Source organism: Eschrichtius robustus, chromosome 17 (genome assembly GCF_028021215.1).
Source record: "Eschrichtius robustus isolate mEscRob2 chromosome 17, mEscRob2.pri, whole genome shotgun sequence".
NCBI classification, from domain to species: Eukaryota; Metazoa; Chordata; class Mammalia; order Artiodactyla; family Eschrichtiidae; genus Eschrichtius; species Eschrichtius robustus.
The window spans coordinates 49,257,713-49,279,248 of NC_090840.1; the positions used below are offsets into that span (position 1 = coordinate 49,257,713).

Sequence of the window (21,536 nt, forward strand, 5' to 3'; positions counted from 1 at the left end):
TAGCTATAACCCATACTTAATTTTAGGTTATTTCTTGACTTTTTATAGTAGTATTATCACACATTTAATATTCCTGAACAGTATCTAATTCATTCAGCAAATACATATTAGTGCCATCTATGTACCAGGCATTGTTTTGTCTCTGGAGTTCACAGTGAACAGGTGAGATATAAATCCCTGCCTCTTAAAATGTAAATTGTTATTATAAACAAATAAGATATATAATATACCCGTTGATGATAAGGGTTATGTAGAAAAAAGAAAAGGAAAGAGGAATAGCGAATGCTTCCACTAAATGGGAGGGGAGTTTTGCAGTTTAAAAGAGGGCGATCAGGTTGCCAAGGGGAAGACGGGGGAGGGATGGATTGGGAGTTTGGGATTAGCAGATGCAAACTATTATATATAGGATGGATAAACAACAAGGTCTTACTGTACAGCACAGGAAACTATATTCAATACCCTGTAGTAAACCATATGTATATATGTAATAAACAGTATGTGTGTGTGTATATATAAAAAAAAAAAGAGAGGGTGATCAGGTGTCATACTGAGTGAAATAAGTCAGACAGAGAAAGACAAATATCATATGACATCACTTATATGTGGAATCTAAAAAAATGGTATACATGAACCTATTTGCAATGGTATAAATGAACCTATTTGCAAAATGAACCTATTTACAAAACAGAAAGAGTCACAGATGTACAAAACAAACTTATGGTTACCAAGGAGGAAAGAGCAGGGGAGGGATAAATTGGGAGATTGGGATTGATATATACACACTACTATATATAAAATAGATAACTAATAACCCACCGTATAGCACAAGGAACTCTATTCAATACTCTGAAATGACCTATATGGGAATAGAATCTAAAAAAGAGTGGAGATATATATATGTATAACTGACTCACTTTGCTGTACAGCAGAAACTAACACAACATTGTAAATCAACTATACTCCAATTAAAAAAATAAATAAATAAAAGAGGGTGATCAGGGAAGGCCTTAATGGGAGGTGGATATTTCAGTAAAGACTTGCAAAAGAGGAAGCTCTGCAGATACGTGGGAATGAACATTCTAGGAGTAGCAAATGTAGAGGCCCCCAAAGTTCATGTAACAGCAAGGAGGCCGGTGGGGCTAGAGAAAAGTGAGCTAATGTGGAAGTAGTATAAAATCAGGTCAGAGAGGTTATGGGGTTGGGAGAGGTCCATAAATTGTGAAACCATGTAGGTCATTTTAGGGACTTTATCATTAATCTTGGATGAGATAGGAAGGTTTTGGACAATTTTAAGCATAGTCGTTATAGGAGGATCCGAATTATGTTTTAAGTTGCATCAACTCTGCTCTGTTGAGAATAGATTATAAAGGGACAAAAGCAGAAGTAAGGAGATCAGAGAGGATTGCAATTTTCAAGCAAGAGATGATGATGGCTTGGACTAGGGTGTTAGCAAGTGGAGGTGGTAAAAAGTAATTGGATTTTGGATGTATTTTGAAGGTCAAGAGTACAGGACTTCCTGATAGATTTTATTGATTGACATAAATGAAATAAAGAAGATCCATGGAAGGCTCCTGAGCAACTGGAAGGGTTGAGTTCTGATTTTCTGTGATGAGCAGTACTATGAGAGGATTAGGTTTGAGATAAATTTCAGGAGTTTGGTTTTGGACAAGTCAGTGAGGGAAACTGAAAATAAGTGACTAGTGATGTAGGTGGCAAACCAATAGAGTGCCTGTCTGGAAGCTAAGTGCCATAAATGTTTTATAGTGGAGGGAGTAGGTCATTTGTGAGAATGGATTCATTGGATTTGTCAATGTGGAAATTACTGGTGATTTTGACTGGAACAGAGATTTGAGACTGGTGGAATTGTAGTTGGAGTTGGTTAAAAACAAATGGGAAGACTGGTGGGAATGTAAAATGGTGTAGTCTGTGGAAAACTGGCAGTTCCTCAAAAAGTTAAACATAGAATTATCATATGACCAAACAATCACACTCCTAGGTATATACTAAAAAGAATTGAAGACTGAACTCGAGGAAATAGATGTACCTGAGTCTTCATAAAAGCACTATTTACAATGGCCAAAAAGTTGAAGCAACTTAGATGTCCATCAGACAGATGAAGGAATAATAACCTTTTCAGAAGATAGTGGCTATTCTTTTTTGATAGTACTCCAAACTCAGTAAGTGGTAACTTTAAAAAAGACCAGTTGTGTCTCCAGCTCTTGGAAATTGTCTGGTACATATTCAACAAATAAATGTTTGTTGAAGAAATCCATCATCTATCCATCTACCCATCTCCTTATCTGCTTACCGTTTTTTAAAATTTTTGGACCCTCTTTTAGATTATTTTTTCTTTGATTTTATTTGTCTTTGTGGGTTTATTTTTTTATGGAGGCGTTTTTCTGAAAAAGATAAACTCATGTGTCCAACCTGTGAAGTAGTATTACAGGTACTATTCCAGGCAACTGTTACATACTGGAAATGTAGCAAAGAAAAATCAAGTTTCTGCTCTGGTGTTTTTACTTTAGCTTAGATTGTTTAACTGCTTGAAATAAACTTTTTCAATCAGTAGTAAAGCTATATAATTTATAACTGTAGCAGATGGTAGATTAAAACTATTTAAAAATAGTCTTTAAAGATTTTTCTAATTAAAATTATTCCATATTTTCTAATCTGACAAAAGCTAAAAAATATAGACAATAAGTTTCAACAAAAGTTTAGTCATGGCTTGATTAGCTTGAAAGATTTTTTCTTTTGGTAATAGTTTGGGGCAGAAATGATAAAAAAATGTAAACATTACCTCTACTATTTTGACACCATTATTTATTATTTCTGAATTTTTGAAACAAATTATTATTTTATTTTATTAAAAATTTTGCAACTGAAATTCACTGATTTAGCTTTGTTTAAATTAAAGGGATATGGGTCAATCTGCAAAATAAAAATGATAAAACAATAAACCCTTTAAATGTATAATAAAGAGCCAACTGTTGCCAACTATTGTTAGATGTTTTGCCAGTTTTAGATGATCCAAGTGAAATTATTTTTAATTTAAGTTTGTGAGGGAAGTCAGCAATTGCTAGTAAAGTACTATCTTTTCTGGTGACTTGTACATGTTTACTTTTAAATTGGAAATTATTCTGGTACATTTCTGTTAACTTCACTGATGAGAAGAATTGTAATTAAACTGAGTCCGTCAAAACAGGCATTTATATACAAAACTTTTATAGACTTTTGGGGTAGTATTTGTCATTAGTCAATATATCTTTAAAAAAAATTTGAAACATTTATGTCTCTCTAAGGTTTCTCTAAGGGAAATATGTTGATATTTTGGAGGAAAACATTAGAATTATTGTTCAGCTTGGGTTTAAAGAATGTATGGAATTAATTTGTGGTTCATATTTTGGTCAGAAAATAAGGTCATGTTTCTACATTAGCATTCTGAACAGTTGATATCAATCCAACAAAAATCATGCCAAATTAAATGTAGCATTTAAAAAATAATGTTGAAAATTGTTCTTGTAATGTTTGAGGCCTTTTAATCAATTAATTGCTTTTTTTCTACAATAATTGTAGACAGCTGAAGGGCAATCAAGTTTAAAATATTCAATTTTACTTAAGCATTTTAGATTATAGAACTGTACTTTGAAATAACATTGTGTATACCAGTTCTAGAAGCATCCAAGAAATAAAGGCTTATATTATATAAAAACTCGTTGGTATAAAAAATGAGAATAATTAGTTGATTCCCAGTATAAAGAGGTTATCATGCTTAGAATTATAGCTTTTCAGTTCAATAAGTTCTATATGACCTAAGTTAAATATTGGTTTTTTTTTTAAATGTGATCTTTGACTTTGCATTTAAGTTTGAAGAATATATCCATTTCACACGAATAAGGCTCACTGAATCATTAGCAAACATGAGCAGAATACTTTTTTTTTTTTTAAAGTAACATCTTTATTTTGGAATAGTTTTAGATTTACAGGAAAGTTGCACAGATGGTACAGAGAGTTCACATACACTCCTTACCCAGTTTTCCCTCTTATTAACATCTTACGCTATCACAGTTCTTTTGTCAAAACTAGGAAGCCAACATTGGTGCATTATTGTTAAATTCCAGACTTTAATTTCATAATGACCTTTTTCTGTAACATGATCCAAACTAGGATACCACATTGCATTTAGAAAAGGAGCTTTTAAAAATAAATCAAATTATCTAATTTTTGGATACGTAGAAATAATATGCTGTAAGTTTCAGGGGAGCAAGAGTATATATATATATATTTTTTGTCAGCATCTATATCAGTACTTGTTATCTAGCAGGCACTCAGTGAGTATTTGCACGATTGAATGAGTCTGTGACACATGCTGTGAGATGATGTACTTTGAAAGTAAAGCCCTTGAATCTGCCTCCCTCATAGAACTAAAAAAGTTTTGTTGAATCTCTGTGTTTCTTCACAGCTTTCTTTTTGATTACAAATAGGTAGAAATCTTATAAATTATTGAACTAAACCTGATTGAATATATTAGTGAATGTAAAATGAACTGATGTTAAAATATATGTAAATTTTTGGCAGAATATATGAGTCATTTTATGACTAGGGGACTGTTATAGCTACATAGCTTTCACCATTTTAAGCAATATTATTAACAAAAAGGAGTATTTATATTCTCTATATGAACTTATTAGACTAGCATATTCAACCTTTATACCATGGATAATCTGTTACAGCTGTTTTTGTTGCACCTGTTTTCCTGCTTCATAATTTAATTTCCCGAATCTTAAAATTGGCCTTGTTTCCACCAATTCATCATAGTAATGACAGTTTATTGCCATTTAATACTAATTTGACTTACTTAATATTCTTATATTGTTTCATAGCTCACTGAAATGCAAGCTGAGAGTAGTTATTACAGCCCTCAAAAAGTAAAATCTAAAGAAGTATTGTGTTGGGAACAAGAAGGAACTACAGTTGAGGTAACCCATCAACATTGAATATACTTTTAAAAATCTTTGTAATGGTCCTTAAGGTTAATATTTAATAAATACAGGTTTTCAAAATCATAAATAGTATATTTAAAAATGTATTTATAGCTTTATATTTCTATTTTAGTGATCAGTAGTATTAATTGATATAATTATTCTTTAACAAAGATTTTACCATAATATGCAACATTAATTTATTCTTTCATTTTGTCATTTGACTTGTGTGTGCTCATATGTATGTGTGGATTAATGTTCTTGAAGTGCCAGTCATTGAGGATACAAAGGTTTGAGGATACAGAGACAAGTAAGGTATTTCTTATTTTAATAGGATGTGTGATCTGAGGAGAATAAATTTGGAAAGGTCATAATCCTAAAGATGTTTCAACTAATTTAGAAATTCTACAAGGAAAGCTTGTAACATTTTTATTGAAATTCAGGTTCATAACACCTCCTTTCCTCTTATAGGCCCTTATGATGGGAGAGCCTTTCTTTGATTGCCAGATTGGTTTTGTAGGTTGCAGAGCCATGTGCCTTAAAGGAATTATGGGTGTTAAAGATTTTGAAGAGAGTATGAATAGAAGTGAAACCGTAAGTCAAAATCTCCCCTTTCCTCCATTTTTTTTTTTTTTTTTGGATAGAATGCAGGGATAATGAGGTGCTTATTGAAGTGTTTAACCATACCAAAAAATCTGTTAGACTACATATATCTTTGGCTTGAGAGGGGAACTTTACTGTTTTCCCCTGTAAGAAATTATAGAGCTCAGGGGAATTTAGAAAGTTGGTAGTACTTAACACCGACAGTAGTTCCAAATACTTTCCAATTCATAAATGTTTCTTCTTTCTTGTTTATGACAGCTACTTGGAGTTCCTCTTTGGTTTGTTAAAATGTTCTTTGCCAAAATAGGCAGTGAAAATGGAGGCAGCATGCCTTGTCTTTTTACAGGACCTCAAGTTGTAGTGTGATTTCTATTGACTGCTGAATTGGTGTTATAAAACCAAGGTTTTATTTTCTTTAACTGTCTAATGATTTTTTCTCCTGTTCAAAAATTTTGCATTTATTTTCAGGAAGCCTGTTTTTTCATTTGTGGTGAAAATTTGAATATGAAAGGTTTGACATACCTCACAAATTCATTGTTTGATTACCGAAGCCCAGAAAATAATGGTACTCATGCAGAATTTATCTTGGATGCAGCTAATCATAAGGTCAGAGAATATATATTTGAGCCAAATTCTAGGTTGTGCTGGGGTGGACACTTTGTGTGAATACTTGTGATTGATGTTTCTTCTCCAGTAATATATTCTGAATGCTAGTAGTTTATTGAAACATCTAGCATATTTTTGTCTGCCTTGTATATCTAGAGAGGTTTGAGGAGTGCACAAAGATCTCTACTTTTATATAGCATGCAGCCACAGTTAGTTTATCCATTCCCTACTGTTAAAATAGTCATGGAGGAAACATGTAGAATTATTTCTTTTAATTTCAGTTACTTTTGAAGTGTGGGATTAATGAAAAGAAGTGAAGAATTTCACATTTTACTATATGTAGTGTTTGAATTTTTCATGTAAGATTATATTAATGTACTTTTTTTTTTTAATGTACTTTTTATGGAATAAATTTAAAAACTCAAAAGAAGTTCCTGAAGATTAGTATAATAGAATCAATGATTTACATTGATTCCACAGACTTACTTTTATAGTTGAAAGTAAAGAATTTAATTTTTATCTGCATAATTAACATACATTTAAAAATATTTTAGTATATTTTTAGTGTTTGAACTGTTTCACGTAAGTGTACTGAAATATTAAGGATTAACTCTATTTGAGAGTATATATTAGACCGTTTTGTGATGGTGATAAAGGTCAAGACCGTACTGCCCTACTCCACTGTAGGTATTCATTAACCAGACATTATTGACAAAGTGGTCAAATTGTCTAGTAGAATTATAGATGTCCTTTTGTATGGTCCATAGTAGAGGTAACACTACGTTTTTTAGAAGCCAATTCTTTGTGTAACCTCTGTTCTTCTTTCTGTTTTGCTAATCCTATGAGTTGGTACACATTCTCCATAAGGATATATGTCTGATTCTTGATCTATCAGGTTTTAAACTCAAAAGTCTGTTCTATACAATGTATGTTCTGTTTGCTTTGCTTTGTTGGCAGGAGACATACACTGAGATAGCTGGAATGCAAAGGTTCGGGGCTTTTTACATGGATTACCTGTATACAATGGAGAACACCAGTGGCAAAGGTACTGGTTTCTTTCCTTTATGTTTGCTTTTCCTTGAACAACAGAAACAAAGACTTCTTCAGAATCAATTGGTCCTTGACTGATTGTACTCTGTTACATCAGAGTTACCTTCTGTTACTTTGCGGAATGGTTTAATTTTAATGTCATGTTAGAATTTTCTTAGATTCTTAACATTTTTAGTCCTTTCTTTGTGCAGCTGATTGAAAAGATTTTTGTATAATCAACTAGAATTAGTTCTAATATGTACCAAATATTAAAAATTTTGATACATCAAATTTCATATTAAGTTGTCAAAGAGCATAAACATTTCCTTTTCTGTATTAAATACATTTTGAAGGTTATATACATCTTTTTATTAAAAAAGGAGTTTGTTGTTTCAAACAGAAAAGTAGAAATGTATTCTTCTAGAAACTATGGACACAGTCTTTTATTATTTTATTATGTGTTTCATTTTAGTAATCAAACGATTTCAGAAATTTAACTATTCTGTGTTGTGCTTATTATTCCAGCCTTTTTCAAATTGAAAACTTAGTCAAAATAGGGTCACCATTTTTTGTTAATTTTTCATATTTTGATAAATTATTTCTTTGTTTCAGGGGATGAGTTAGATATTGTGAATGCAAAGGAGACCAAAGCATTTCTCAAGAAACCAATAGGTAGTGTTTATGCACTTAAATAAGTGATTCTAATATAGCATGTTAAGGACAGTAATGTAAACAGACAGCTAAAAGAGGTCCAGGTGAGAAGGGGACTACCTTTGTCTGTGGGGTTGAAGGCTTCACAGAGGAGTTGATTTTGAAGGATCGTTAAGTTTAGTTAGATGAAAACAGAAGGAAAGAACTGTAATTTTCTGCTTCCTCCTTTCATAATGGATTTCTAAATGTTGGTGTTCTCATTGGTCAAACCTGGATTCACTTCTTCCCCTAAACTCTTCCTGAAGTAATCTTATTCGTTTTCATGGATTTGAGTACCTTCTATATGTTGTTGATGTCCATATTTGTATTTTTAGTCCAAACTTATTCTTTCAGATCTAGAATTAAATATATCCAGTGCACACTTGACATTTTTACTTCTGTGTCTCACAAATATCTCAAAATTGAATATGTTGAAATTGAATTATTAAAACCCTCATGACCACCTACTACTTCTCCCCTATTTTCAGTGTTCTCTTACTGGAAGAATTTTCTACTGTCTTCTAGTTGCACAAGCTGGAAATCTGGGAATCATGACAAACTTCTCCCCTAGCATCCAACCCATCAGCACATTTTGTCAAATTTTATCTCTAGAATCTATCTAGAATCTGTCTTTTCTTAAGCTTCACCGTTAATGCTCTCATCCAATCTGTTACCATCTCTAGATTCTAATATCTTTTTTACTGGCTATCTCCTTCCACTCTTGCCCTCCTATAATCTATACTGCAATCAGACTGGTTTAATTCTGTGCTTAAAATCTTCACTGCCTTCACATTGCTTTATTTAAAAATAAAATTCAAATAGTTGATCAGATTTTGCTGTTCAGGTATTTGGTGGATAATGATAACCACCAAGGAACATAGAGACACAAAAAGGAAGACTTTTGGAGGAAAAGGTGTGTTTTGAGTTACCCGTGGACATTGGTGGAGATGCTCAGGAGTCAATTGTATGTGTTAGGTTTCCTCCACTACAGCATTCGTATGAAACCTTTGGTAATCCGAAATGGTGTAAAGTGAAGAAGCAGTTACCTTAGGACAGATCTTGTTAACGGATGTGCAAAATAAATTGAGAAAAGCGTGTATGCTCAAAGACACAGTTCAAAGCTGTGGTGGCTTGATACTGACATTCTGAGTATAGTTCCTGGGGAAGGAGTTTGCTGGTGCCACTCTAGACGCTGGGGGTTTGTGCTGCCTCTGTAATGCTTCGCTGCAAAACAAGTGGTGAATGCTATTTTCACCTTTTTTTGTAAAAGTGAAAATTCTCTTCAGATTTATTTTGGTTAGGGAAACTGATCTTTTGTAAAAGTGAAATGGCCTAAAGCTAACTTTCGAAAAGCAAGGGATACCTGTATATGAAAGTACAATTCAGAAGTCTCTGTTCTAAGAACTTTGCAAATTTTTATTGTGTTGTAGTTACCAAATGTAAGCTGGTAGGTTTCCTCTTGTTTAGTATGATGTCTTACACATGTGCTGTGAATTTGGTATTTTGTGAGGTGGAGTATGAAGTAGTCTGCCTATCAAGTAAAGGAAACCTCTCACTGAAAATTTTATTTGTATATATTTGTTTCTAAAGTTTTTAAAAGATTGAAACATGATTTATATTTGCTAGGGTGCTTATATATTTTCTGCCTGAGACGCTGGTAGTTTGCTACTTTTTGCATTTTTCACATATTCCATTCCTGTGAATAGTGTGCATTGTATAGATATCTTAGTCTTTAACTTTTTTAAAACAAAATGTTAGATCATAACATACAAACAGAAAAGTTCTATACATTTATGTACAGAATAGCAAAGAAATAGAAACACCTGTGTATTCCCCACACAAGCCAAGAAACAGGACAGTGTCAACATTGCTGGCCTCCTGTGTGTTCCTTTTCCATCACAGTCTTCTCCCTCCCTCACTGGAAGAAACTGCTCTTCTTAGGTTTGTGGTAATCATTTTCTTGCTTTTGGTTTACTGCTTAAACAGATACTTTCTCAGCTGTGCAAGCAGATAGTTTTTTTGGGTAAATAATAAGATTCCACTGTTAATTTAACTTGTGAATGTCACATGTACATTAAAAATGTGTTCATTCATTCACCCAATAATCTGTTCACTTGTTCTTTGCCTGCTTTTTGGTAGCTGCTTTCATATGTGTGTTTCTCACTGTGAATCTGTATTCACTGATAATATAGTGATGGTGATAATGGCTAATATTTATTGAATGGTTTTAAATGGAAGGCGCTCTTCTGAGTGTTTTACACGTAGTAGCTAATTTAATCTTCATAATAACCCTATAAGTAGATAACAATATCCCCATTTTCCTTATGAGGAAACAGCCAGTCCTATACAGGTTTTGTAACTTGGCCAAGATCACACACCTATTATGTGGGATTTGAACCCAGCTAGTTTAAACTCTACAGCTTGCATTCGTAACTACCGTGTTCAGATTTTCTTCTTTCTTGGATTACTTGAAACAAGAAATTTGTGGAATTTTCAGTATTTATAAACCTAAGAAAAGTATTTTGAATTCTCAAAAGAGGTTAATTTTGAATTCTTCAAAGAAATATTTTATCTAAAATTCTTGGTTTGTTGTGATGACATTTATTTGTTTCTGTAGTCCAAATTATCAAAAAGTGCCCTAAATTTTATCTTAGGTATCTAAATGCATATTAAACTAATAATTTTACAAAGTTTGTAGTGGATTCTGAAATTTTGAAAGCGGATTTGATTGGTGTGCTTTAAGTAAGTTCATGATAGTATTTGGTTAATGTAAAAAACTAGTAAATGCAGTAAGAAAAAGAACTTGTATTATTTATTTTTGTTGTGGTAAATGATGTAGTAGTACTTTACCCGCATTATAAAATGACATATAAAGAAAAATTCGGTTAATAAGTTTCTTGTGCTGCTGCTTGATATTAATAAGCATTCTGATAATTATTTCATTTTTGTTATGCTACTTGAAAGCACTCACTGTTTTAGAAACTAAATTATTTCTTATTAATATAACTTTAAATATTATTGTAAGTTTTAGTCTTTTTTTATTTAAGAAGTTATTGCAAATGTTTTTATGGACTTAAAGTAGATAGCTGAACATTTAATCTACAACAGGAAAATTTTAGAGACATAGAGATAAAATTGAAACTATTTAGTTATTGGATTGAGGAAAAGGATGAGAGAGAGGCATCATGGTTCGTTGCCCTTTTGAATCCGGATGTCTTGGGAGAGTGTTGGTGTTAATTTAGGGGAATGTTGGAGTAGAAGCATTTGTGTTTCCTAAATTATTCTATTTAAGGATTAATTTTCTAGTTCCTGGGTTAGAGCTACTTTTTTTCTTTAAAAGATGGGTTTTATACAGAGACTCAGACTCATAAGGTATAAGTTAAATACAAGCAAACTTTAATGAGAACCAGTGGGGAAAGAAAGCAGGTGAATTTCTAGTAAAAGAAGACACATAGGGATATATAGTTCTCACGAATGAAAGTAGAGTTCCTTGTGCACTGACAGCACAGATGGTTGGTGGAGTTGTTTTGGTAGCTTGCAGATTCCTCTTCACATAGGGAGAAGAATTATCTTTTATTAATAGGTATAAAGGTATGGGCAGATGTAGGCAGTACAGGTTCTTTTGCCTCTGGCTGTCCTGGAGAGACTGGCAAGTCCTTCATTTTAGTTAGGCTAACTTGATATTGTCTTGACTCTTAATAAGAATAGCCAAACATTCAGGTGGCTGGAGTGACCAAACATATTGAGGGTGGGCACAAGTAAATACCTTGCTGAAAAGAAATAGCTAAAAGCCAGTCACAGTTCTACATTTTAGATAAGCTACTGGCATTATAAGCAAGTTGCATTATCTGAAAAAAAGAATAGAAGCCTCTAGACTTCTATTGTTTTAGAGACAATCTGATGTCTAAAAGAAGGGTCTTCTTGTAAATTGACATTTTTTAAAGAAGCCTAATAGCCTCTACAGGACTCGAAGCAGGATATTTTCCTTGTTTTTGAATATTTTGATTTGCAACCAGAGTCCTTCTGGTTATCTTCAAGCTACCTCATCCTAACAGGTAACTCTAGAAATGTCTGGTTTAGCTATGGAAAGTAGTATTTTTTTATGTTAATGGTATGCTATTTATACCTAATTTATAATGTGACTCTTATTTATGTGTATCATAAAATATGTTTAAGATTAACTTTGTATGTTTTATTTGTGACATTTAAGTCTGCGTGTAGTCATCTTGTTAAGAATATATGAGGACTTCCCTGGTGGCTCAGTGGTTAAGAATCTGCCTGCCAATGCAGGGGACACAGGTTCGAGCCCTGGTCCGGGAAGATCCCACATGCCACAGAGCAACTAAGCCCGTGCGCCACAACTGAGCCTGTGCTCTAGAGCCTGCGAGCGGCAACTGCTGAGCCCACGTGCCACAACTACTGAAGCCTGTGCGCCTAGAATCTGTGTTCCACAACAAGAGAAGCAACCGCAATGAGAAGCCCGCGCACTGCAACGAGGAGTAGCCCCCACTCACCGCAACTAGAGAAAGCCTGCGTGCAGCAGAGAAGACCCAACGCAGCCAAAAATAAATAAATAAATTTAAAAAATGTTTTTTTAAAGAAAAGAATATATGAATAATAAATTTAATTATTTTTTTGTCTCTGGTACTGGGACTAGAGATTGAACTGAACTCCTTTGTTTGAAATGAAGGAAATGTATTTTTGAAAGAGTTACTAAAAGGTGTAGATATAGGATTTTTGTGTTTAACTGGACCTTCCTAGATTCTAAAGGTAGTAAATGCTGGAAAGTTTTACTTCCCTATTTTTGTTTGAATAAACATAAGACCTAAGAAGTAAAATTTACTGTATGTTATCACTTAAAATAGTGAATTTATATATTAAAACCAAATCTCTAAGGTGTGGACAGGTTAGATAAGGAGAAATACCTGTAGGTAGAGCTAAGATTTTCTTTAGAAGACAGCCTTGGTTCCTCTTCGACATATGGGCAGATAAGGGATTGGGGAAATTGGATTCCACCCTGTGGAGCATGGCCTTAATGATTTTACTCTGGAAAAAGTTCAAAGCGGGTAATACCTATTGTTTACTTCCATGGTCATTAGAAAACTCACGAGGCGCCTTTGAACATGTAGTTTTAAGCAATCAATTTTTCCATGTAACTTCTAAGATAAAATAGTAGTAAAATGCAACTTCTTCGAGAGTCTCCTTTCCCAGTCAACCTAATAGTATTGTGTATAGAATTATTGGGTATAGGCCAATTAGATTTTAGAGAATAATTTTTTAAGAATGACCATTTCAATTTTATAGCACATCTTATAACATTAAATAGATAACAGGAATAATTGTTTTTTAAATCATCTGTTTTTTGTTGATAATATCCTCTCATCTACATAAAGAAAAATATAGATCAGCAGGGTTCTGTGTATCCAGTTGATGTAGAATTGGTTTTAAGGCATTAAGCTCTAAGCTAAAAAGATAAGAGAAATATTAAAATATATATTTGGTGTATCTGATTGATGCTTACCTATTAATATAATTTTGGCTTTTTGTAGGTTCTGCAAATCAACAAGACTTTTCTTCAGGGAAAAGTGAAGATTTGGGAACACTTCAGGAAAAGTCTACCAAAAGCCTTGTTATAGGTCCTCTTGATTTTCGCTTGGATAGCAGTGCAGTACATAGAATTTTAAAAATGATTGTTTGTGCCTTGGAACACGAATATGAACCATATAGTAGACTAAAACCAGGTTTGTTTTTGGCTTAATTTTGAATCTCTTGCCAGTTGATTTGAATGACTGTATAATCCAATTTGTTGTATTTTGCTAACTTAACGTTTTTAGTATGTTTTGCCTATCTGATTTTCATATATTTACTTGTTAATTTAAAGAGTAAACTTACATGTGGAAGTTATGGGAGAGGTTGGTATTCGAAAATTGTTTGCATAAGTATGTGCTTTTTTTGCCAGCGTTTGTCAGTATTGTATTGTCACCTTTTTGATACTCTTTCCCTTGTATACTCCTGAAATATGACCATTTTTCCACTTTAGTGGATTCTAAGGAGGAGACATGAAGAAGATGGGTTTTAAGCATATGAATTTAACATTCAAGAAAACTTAGGTCCTACTGGTAAAAAAAATTTTCTATGTGACTGATATTTTCTGCACGGTATGAAGATATGGTTATCACAGTTTCATAAAACACAAATTTCCTTTTCATGCAATGAAGCACTCTAGAGCAGGACATAAGAGTATAATGAGGGAGTATAGAGTAATAAAGACCTCAGCCTGTGGCATCAGGCTGAGTTCTGACCCCCACTTCTTACTGACCTTAGGAAGTAATCAACATCACTGATTTTTCCATTTCTCTATCTCTATGAGTTTAATTATTGCGATAGAGTTGGTTAAATTGTCTCCCCAGTATCCATTCTCCTCTTATAGTAATAGAAATTTCTGTGGTAGAAATTTTCATGATAGAAATAAAGACTTCACTTCCCAAATGCAGTCATATGACTAGGTTCTGGTTACTGGATGGGAGCAAAACTTCATGTGAATTTTTGCGACAGGACTTTAAAAGGAAAAGAGTGTGCCTTCCTTTTTTTCTTTTTCCCTTCTTTCTTGCTGGAAAGCAATATATAATGGCAGGGCTGGACCTGCTAGCTTCAACTCTGAGATGAAAACTGCATGCTGAGGATGACAGAACAATAAGATAGAGAGAGAGCCCAAGTCTTCAGTAGTGTGGTGGCACCATGGATCCTCTAGACTCAGATTGTTGAGTGAAAGAGAAATAAGCATTGTTTTTGTTGACACTTCTGTTATTTTCTTTTGTCACAGCAAATTTACTGTTGTCCTAAATGATACGCTTATAGGACCTACTTCCAAAGACTAATGCATGTAAAATCACGTAACATAGTGCCATAAGTGCTTGATATGTTCATGCATTCATTTCTTACACCTTGCTTGAATGCCTGCTCCATTGCCAGGTACTCTGATAAGTGCTAGGATAGTATGTACAGAATGGCTAGAACAGAAAACTGTGACAACACCAAATGCTGGGGAGGACATGAAGAAACTGGATCACTGATTCATTGCTGGTGGAAATATAAAATGGTACAGCCACTTCTAAAAACATTTTGGCAGTTTTTAAAAAAACTTAACATGCAGCTGCCATATAGCCCAGCAACTGCATTCCTGGGCATTTATCCCAGAGAAATGAGAACTAATGTTCACACAAAAAACAGTATATAATTAATTTTTCTCATGTTAAAACCCAAGCTGGTAGGTACTCCAGGGGACTAGGGTGACTCTGTTTCATGATGTGGTCTTAGACCCAGAATTCCTTTTATCTTGTTTTTCCACCATCCTCTGAGGTATACTTCATCTACATGGTCAATGTTGGCTTACCATTACAGTGTCTAATTTTAAGCAACAGGAAGGTGGAACAAGAGAAAATGGTAGGCATGTAGTTTCACTTAATGACATGGCTCTGTCATCTTATTGACCCAAACTTAGTAACATGTCCCTGCACCCAGCAGCCAGGGAGGCTGGAAAATGTATTCTCTAGACGGAGTCCATATACCTCACTTAAAATTCAGAGTTTTATTGCTAAAAGGAAGAAGAAAAGACTGCAATTAGCAATCTCTTCCACAGTGGAATTACACCACACACACACACACACACACACACGTTTATAGAAAATGAATATTTATTTGAAGCAGTTTATCATTTCAGAAATATTTATGATCTCTATAAAGAAACTGCTGCTAACTGACTTTGTACAGGCAGTTCTCTGAGTAGTTAGCAGTTCCCCTCCACTTTTTTTTTTTTTAAGTTCGTTATTGAAGTGTAAGATACATACTGGAAAGCACACAAAACTAAGGGTATGGCTTTGTGAATTTTGTAAACTTAACCACATCTATGTGACTAACTGTTCAGGAAATGGAACCTTACCAGCACTCCAGTATTCTCCTTCTTGCCCTCTTTTGGTTATTACTAAGAACCCCAAGGGTAACCACTCTCCTTACTTCTAACATCCTAGATTTAGTTTGGCATATTTTAGAATTCATGTAAATGTAATCACACAGTATATACTCTTTTGCCTGTGGCTTTAGCTTACATTATGTTTGTGGGATTCATTCTCATTTCTTTTTAGTATCCCATTTTGTGAATATACCATAACTTATTTATCCATTTTACTGTTGATGAGTATTTGGTTAGTTTCTAGTTTTTGGTTATTATGGTAGTGATGCTACCAACATTCTAGTACATACCTTTTGATTAACATATATACTCATTTCTGTTGGGAATTTAAGGGTGGAATCACTTAGGTAAAACGATCATATATGTTCACCTTTAGTAAATATCTCCAAACTGTTTTCAATTTGGTTGAATCACTTTACACGCCTACCAGCAGTGTAGGAGAGTTTTAGTTGCCCTTGATCAGGGGGTTGGCAAATTATGACTTATTACCTCTTTTTGTACAGCTTATGAGTTGATAATGGGTTTTGCATTTTAAATAGTTGGAAAAAATACAAAAAAGATTGATGTTTTGTGACACATGAAAACTATGTGAAAATTAATTTTCAGTTTTCATAGGTAAAGTTTTATTGGAACATATAGTCTTGCTCATTCAGTTATGTTTTGTCTGTGACTGCTTTTGTACTACAGTTGCAGAATTGAGTAATTGGGACAAACTGTATGACCCACAAAGCCTAAAGTATTTTTTTAAAAATTAATTAATTAATTTTTGGCTGCATTGGGTCTTCATTGCTGTGCTTGGGCTTTCTCTAGTTGTGGCGAGTGGGGGCACTCTTCGTTGTGGTGAGCGGGGGCTACTGTTCGTTGTGGTGCACGGGCTTCTCATTGCGGTGGCTTTTCTTGCAGAGCATGGACTCTAGGTGCGCGGGCTTCAGTAGTTGTGGCTCGCGGGCTCTAGAGTGCAGGCTCAGTAGTTGTGGGCCATGGGCTTAGTTGCTCCACGGCATGTGGGATCTTCCCGGATCAGGGCTCGAACCTGTGTCCCCTGCATTGGCAGGCGGATTCTTAACCACTGCGCCACCAGGGAAGTCTCCCCTAAAGTATTTTCTATATGGCTCTTTATAGAAAAAGTTTGCTGATACATATTTGCCAACTTTTAGTATTCTTAGTCTTTTTCATTTTAGCTTTTCCAGTGGATGTGTAGTGCTACCACATCGTGACATTATTTGTAGTTATCTGATACCTAACGATGTTAACTTGCTCTTGAAATAACTTTTGACCATTTGGATATATTATCTTTTGCTTGTTCAAGGCTTTTTGCCCATTTTTCCATTGAATTATTTGTTTATTTTTGATTTTTAGGTAGTTTTTAATTTTTAATATGCTGTGGGTACAAGTCCTTTGTGCATATACCTATGTCTATCTATGTGTCTGTCTATGGCAAATATTTTCTCCTAGTCTGTGGCTTGAATTTACATTATCTCAGTGGTGTTTTTATGAAAGGAAGCTGTTATTCTTTTAATGACAGAGATTAAAAATTTCTTTAAAATATTTAAGAAATATTTTAAAATATAAAACAAAATTTTACATAGCAAAGACATACATTTCTAGAGTAATTTATTCTTGTTAAAGGCAACACTTTTACAGCTGCTTCATTGTTGAAAAAAAGAATTTGACCTTAAAATTTGGAGAACTAATTAATTTTTTAGTTAATTAAGAAAATTATTTAAAAATAAATTTTCATTGAATTTTTATTATTTCATTTTAGATATTAAGGGTGAAAGTGAAACAGTGCTGAATCCTGAAGAAGTGGCATCTTTGGAGGAATATATTCCTACTCGACATACAAGTGTTACTCTCCTCAAATGTACCTTTACAATTTTCATGGCTGAATTCAACTTGCTGGATCATTTGCTGCCTGTCATTATGGGAGAAAAGGTATATTTTGTCATTCACTACTTGTTTTCTCATACATGTATATTTATTGGTCCTGTGATATTGTAAGAGGAAGTTGATTAAGTAATAGAATATCTGTCTATATATAATAGTTATCCATGGTGAAGTTAAAGCAATGTAGCTACGATTATTAATTCTTAGAAAATAATTTATCTATATTATATAAATAAATAAATAGATTAAAAAAATAACCTCAAGCTAAGGCTCTATAAAGAAATGTTGAAGAGCATTTGCCTCGATGTCAGACCATGTACAAGCTCTGACACCTTAGGACACTGCTTTATATCTCTAAGCCTTGTTTTCCTTTTCTGAAAAACAAAAGAAAATTATATTTTTCATGTAGGCTGACAGAGTCAGCCAGTAAAGAAGCAACAAGCCCAGATAGATTCAGATAGTTTATTACTTACATAGACAGCAAAAGCAAATCAGTAATGGTGTTGGCTTGCCTTGTCTTCAGGACAACCCTGAATCTAGAGCGCCAAATGACCTGCAGCACACATGGTAGGATACCTTGTTGACAAGGACTCAGTTCCACACTGCAGCTAAGCAGTTATATAGCCTACAGCTGTACTCTGAGAGAGTAGATGGAAAGCCCCGTGAATGAGGGATGCTGATGAGAAAATTTCCCCATAGCAGCATTTCTCAAGATGAGAAGTCGACTGAGAAATGGTCTTTTACCAGTTCTGCACAAGACCACCTATTTTCCCCTGTTCTGATAATATCATAGGGTGCTCCACCAAGGCTTAGGTCTTGTGTGTTTTAGCCTTGCCTTGTGGGCTACATGGATTTTAAGATTGTCTGGGTGCTGGCATAGAGCAATTCCCCCAAAGTACCTAGCTCCTAGAATGATTTTGAATATTCAGTGAAATAATGCATGTAAACCATTTTGCACATATTAGGAACCCAGTGATTATTACTGTGTTTCTTAATGAGGACTTATTAGATGCTTAATATTTTAGGTCCATATACAATGTATTGCTTTCTAAGTCTGCCATATACATATAAGGTATTATCTGTTATCTTTAATTTATTATTTTGGGGGTTATATTTCTTTTAATGGTGACATGATGATGATTATAGAAGTAAAAATAGTCCTAACTTTAAATAAAAAGAACTTATGGAAGTATGGCAGAGAATTAAGATATATCAGTTTCATTTTGTATATTTGCTCTCTATCAACCACTCATAATCGTTCATTGTATTGCTGGGTAAAGAGATCATCTGGGGAAAATTTTAGTGGAGAAGAATTAAAATATGACAGTATAGGCATGAACTTTAAAGTAACTATGGTTAATAAGTTCAAGAAAGAGACAAAAAGTGGAGGATTTCAAAAGACCTCAATCCATTAAAAAAAGAATGAAATGAAATTCTGTAGCTGAAAACTATAACACAAACTAGAAATAAAAGGATGGAAAAAGATGCATCATTTAAGAGCTAATCAAAGGAAAGATAGAGTGGCTATTTTAATATCAGAAAATGTAGAGCTTAAGACAAGAGGTATTGATAGAAGTAAAGAGAGTCATTCCATAATGATAAGTGTTGACTCAAAGAGTGAACAGTAGATAATTCTCAGAGATATGTTGAATGAAAGAAGGCAGACATGAGTATGTACTGTGTGATTCTGTTTAAATGAAGTCAAAGAACAGACAAAAGTGAGAATAGTGGCCACCCCTGGTGGGGATTTGATGTTACCTGAGAAGGGATATAGGAGACCCTTCTAGGGTGCTTGAAATGTGTGGTGGTTACATACATAAAAATTTGTTGAACTCTATGTTTAAGATTTTGTGCTTTACTGTATATTATATCTCAGTAATCCAAAATAAAGTCCCTTAGTAAAGTAATTGCTCAATACGTGATGGTTTAAAAATTATTAATGAGTCAAAAAGGAAGAACTGTATCTTCAACTTATTTTTAGGCACAGTGTTTCTCAATAATGGTACTATTGGCTTTTTGGACTAGAGAAGTATTATGTAGTTTTACCATCTTTACCCAATGCCTGCTAAATGCCAGTACTGTTCCCCTATTATTATGATAATGAAAGACAGACAAAACAATTAAACTGTTCTTCCCACACCTCTGGATGGAGGGTCATACTGTTCCTCATTGAGAGCTACAGGTATGGGAATAAGTTCAAGGGCTGGAAGGGGTGGCTTGCTAATTGGGTTCATACCCTGGACATGTTGAAATTTATCTGCATTTACTTGGAAGCTTAGAAAGATTCTGTAACGCTGAAAATACCAAGCCTACCTCGAGATTCTTAGGACTTTATGAGCCTTTAGCATTTTTAATATTAGTAGATATGATGTGGATCGGAAATTTTTCTGTCCTGCAAACTTTGCTTATTGTGAGTATCTTTCAGACTGTCTTGAGTAGTGCACTTAGTCGTTTAGTCATCTAAATGTGAATAAAGGGAAAGAAGATAAAGGCTCTGGAATATCTAGGATTTTTTTTGTGTGAATTATTGAGCTTAAGAAAATACCTTCAGTGTACTGAGGCACGTTGTGACAATATTCTAGTTGACTGAAAAAATAAAAAGCTTTAGCTAAAAGGGCACTGATAATTTCACAGTAAATAGGCATTCTTTGAAATCTGGGATATACCTAAAAATATGTAGAAGGTGTTTCTATTTGGTTACAGTAAGAGAGTCCCATAGCAAGGCATCATTTCTAGGATGATTTGATATCACTGCATAATGTGTCACTCTGAAGCTTGTATAGAGGGCATTGCACATCAGTCACTTTCTCCTGAAATATAAAGTGAACACTATTATTTTCTAGAACTCAAGTAATTTCATGAATACTACAAACTTCCAGTCTCTTCGGCCTTTGCCATCCATTCAGATACTGGTGGATAAAATTAATCTGGAACATTCTGTGCCGATGTATGCTGAACATTTGGTGCATGTGGTCAGCAGCCTTACTCAGCCTTTTGATAATCTGCTTCATTATTGCTACGCACATTGCTACCTTAAGGTATGAAAAGTGAATTTTCTTGTGTATTAGTATTTGGTTGCCTTCGGGAGAATTAAATAAATCTTTTTTTTCTTGGAGTTGTAATTTTACAGAATTAGTACCCTGTAAGATGAGATTTAAATAAGATATGATAGGTATATTCATTATTCAGCATAATTAATATAAAAATAAAAGTGTACCTATTTTAAAGATTTCTTCAATTATTTGGTGTTAATAGCTTGATATTTGTAAGATAATAGTAATTATAATTTTTGAAGATTGTATATATCATTGATTATAAGCAATGTGTAAGAGCACTAAGGATGTTTTAAAAGATTCATGATTTCTTTGAGGGGAATATTTGTGAGAGACAATGTTTTATAAAGCGAGTTGAACACATTTTTTTTTTAGTCATTTTCCTCTTATTGAATTCATGTTAATTTCTTAATGCCAAGGAAAACTTTATTACTTTAAATCAAGTTATGTAAAGTTAATTATTGGAGACTTTGCTCAGCTCTTCCATCTCTTTTTTTAATAAATATGTGATACATCCCACTATAGGTACTTACAAATAGATAAACTCAGATGTTGAGTAATAAGTGTTTTTGCTAAGCAAATACACATGTATAATCTAAGTAGAGATAGCATGTACCTAATTAAATTCTGTTTTATGGACTAAAGGAAGCTATGTCAAGTTGAAATCAAGAATAAGTACTAAAAGTGAGAGAGTTGGCATGTAAGAAAACATGCAGGTGA

At 33.7% G+C, this 21,536-nt stretch overlaps 1 protein-coding gene across 7 annotated transcripts in view; it reads left to right on the forward strand.

Moving 5' to 3' along the window:
- The window catches only part of VPS13B (vacuolar protein sorting 13 homolog B), a 765,002-nt gene that overhangs the window by 78,951 nt on the left and 664,515 nt on the right, over window positions 1-21,536 (forward strand). For all 7 annotated transcript variants that reach the window (XM_068526231.1, XM_068526229.1, XM_068526230.1 and 4 more), the window contains exons 9-15: window positions 4,881-4,976; window positions 5,451-5,573; window positions 6,051-6,188; window positions 7,146-7,233; window positions 13,457-13,648; window positions 17,642-17,811; window positions 20,607-20,801. In XM_068526231.1, coding sequence (XP_068382332.1) covers window positions 4,881-4,976; window positions 5,451-5,573; window positions 6,051-6,188; window positions 7,146-7,233; window positions 13,457-13,648; window positions 17,642-17,811; window positions 20,607-20,801 — 1,002 coding nt within the window. The remainder of the gene's footprint in view (window positions 1-4,880; window positions 4,977-5,450; window positions 5,574-6,050; window positions 6,189-7,145; window positions 7,234-13,456; window positions 13,649-17,641; window positions 17,812-20,606; window positions 20,802-21,536) is intronic.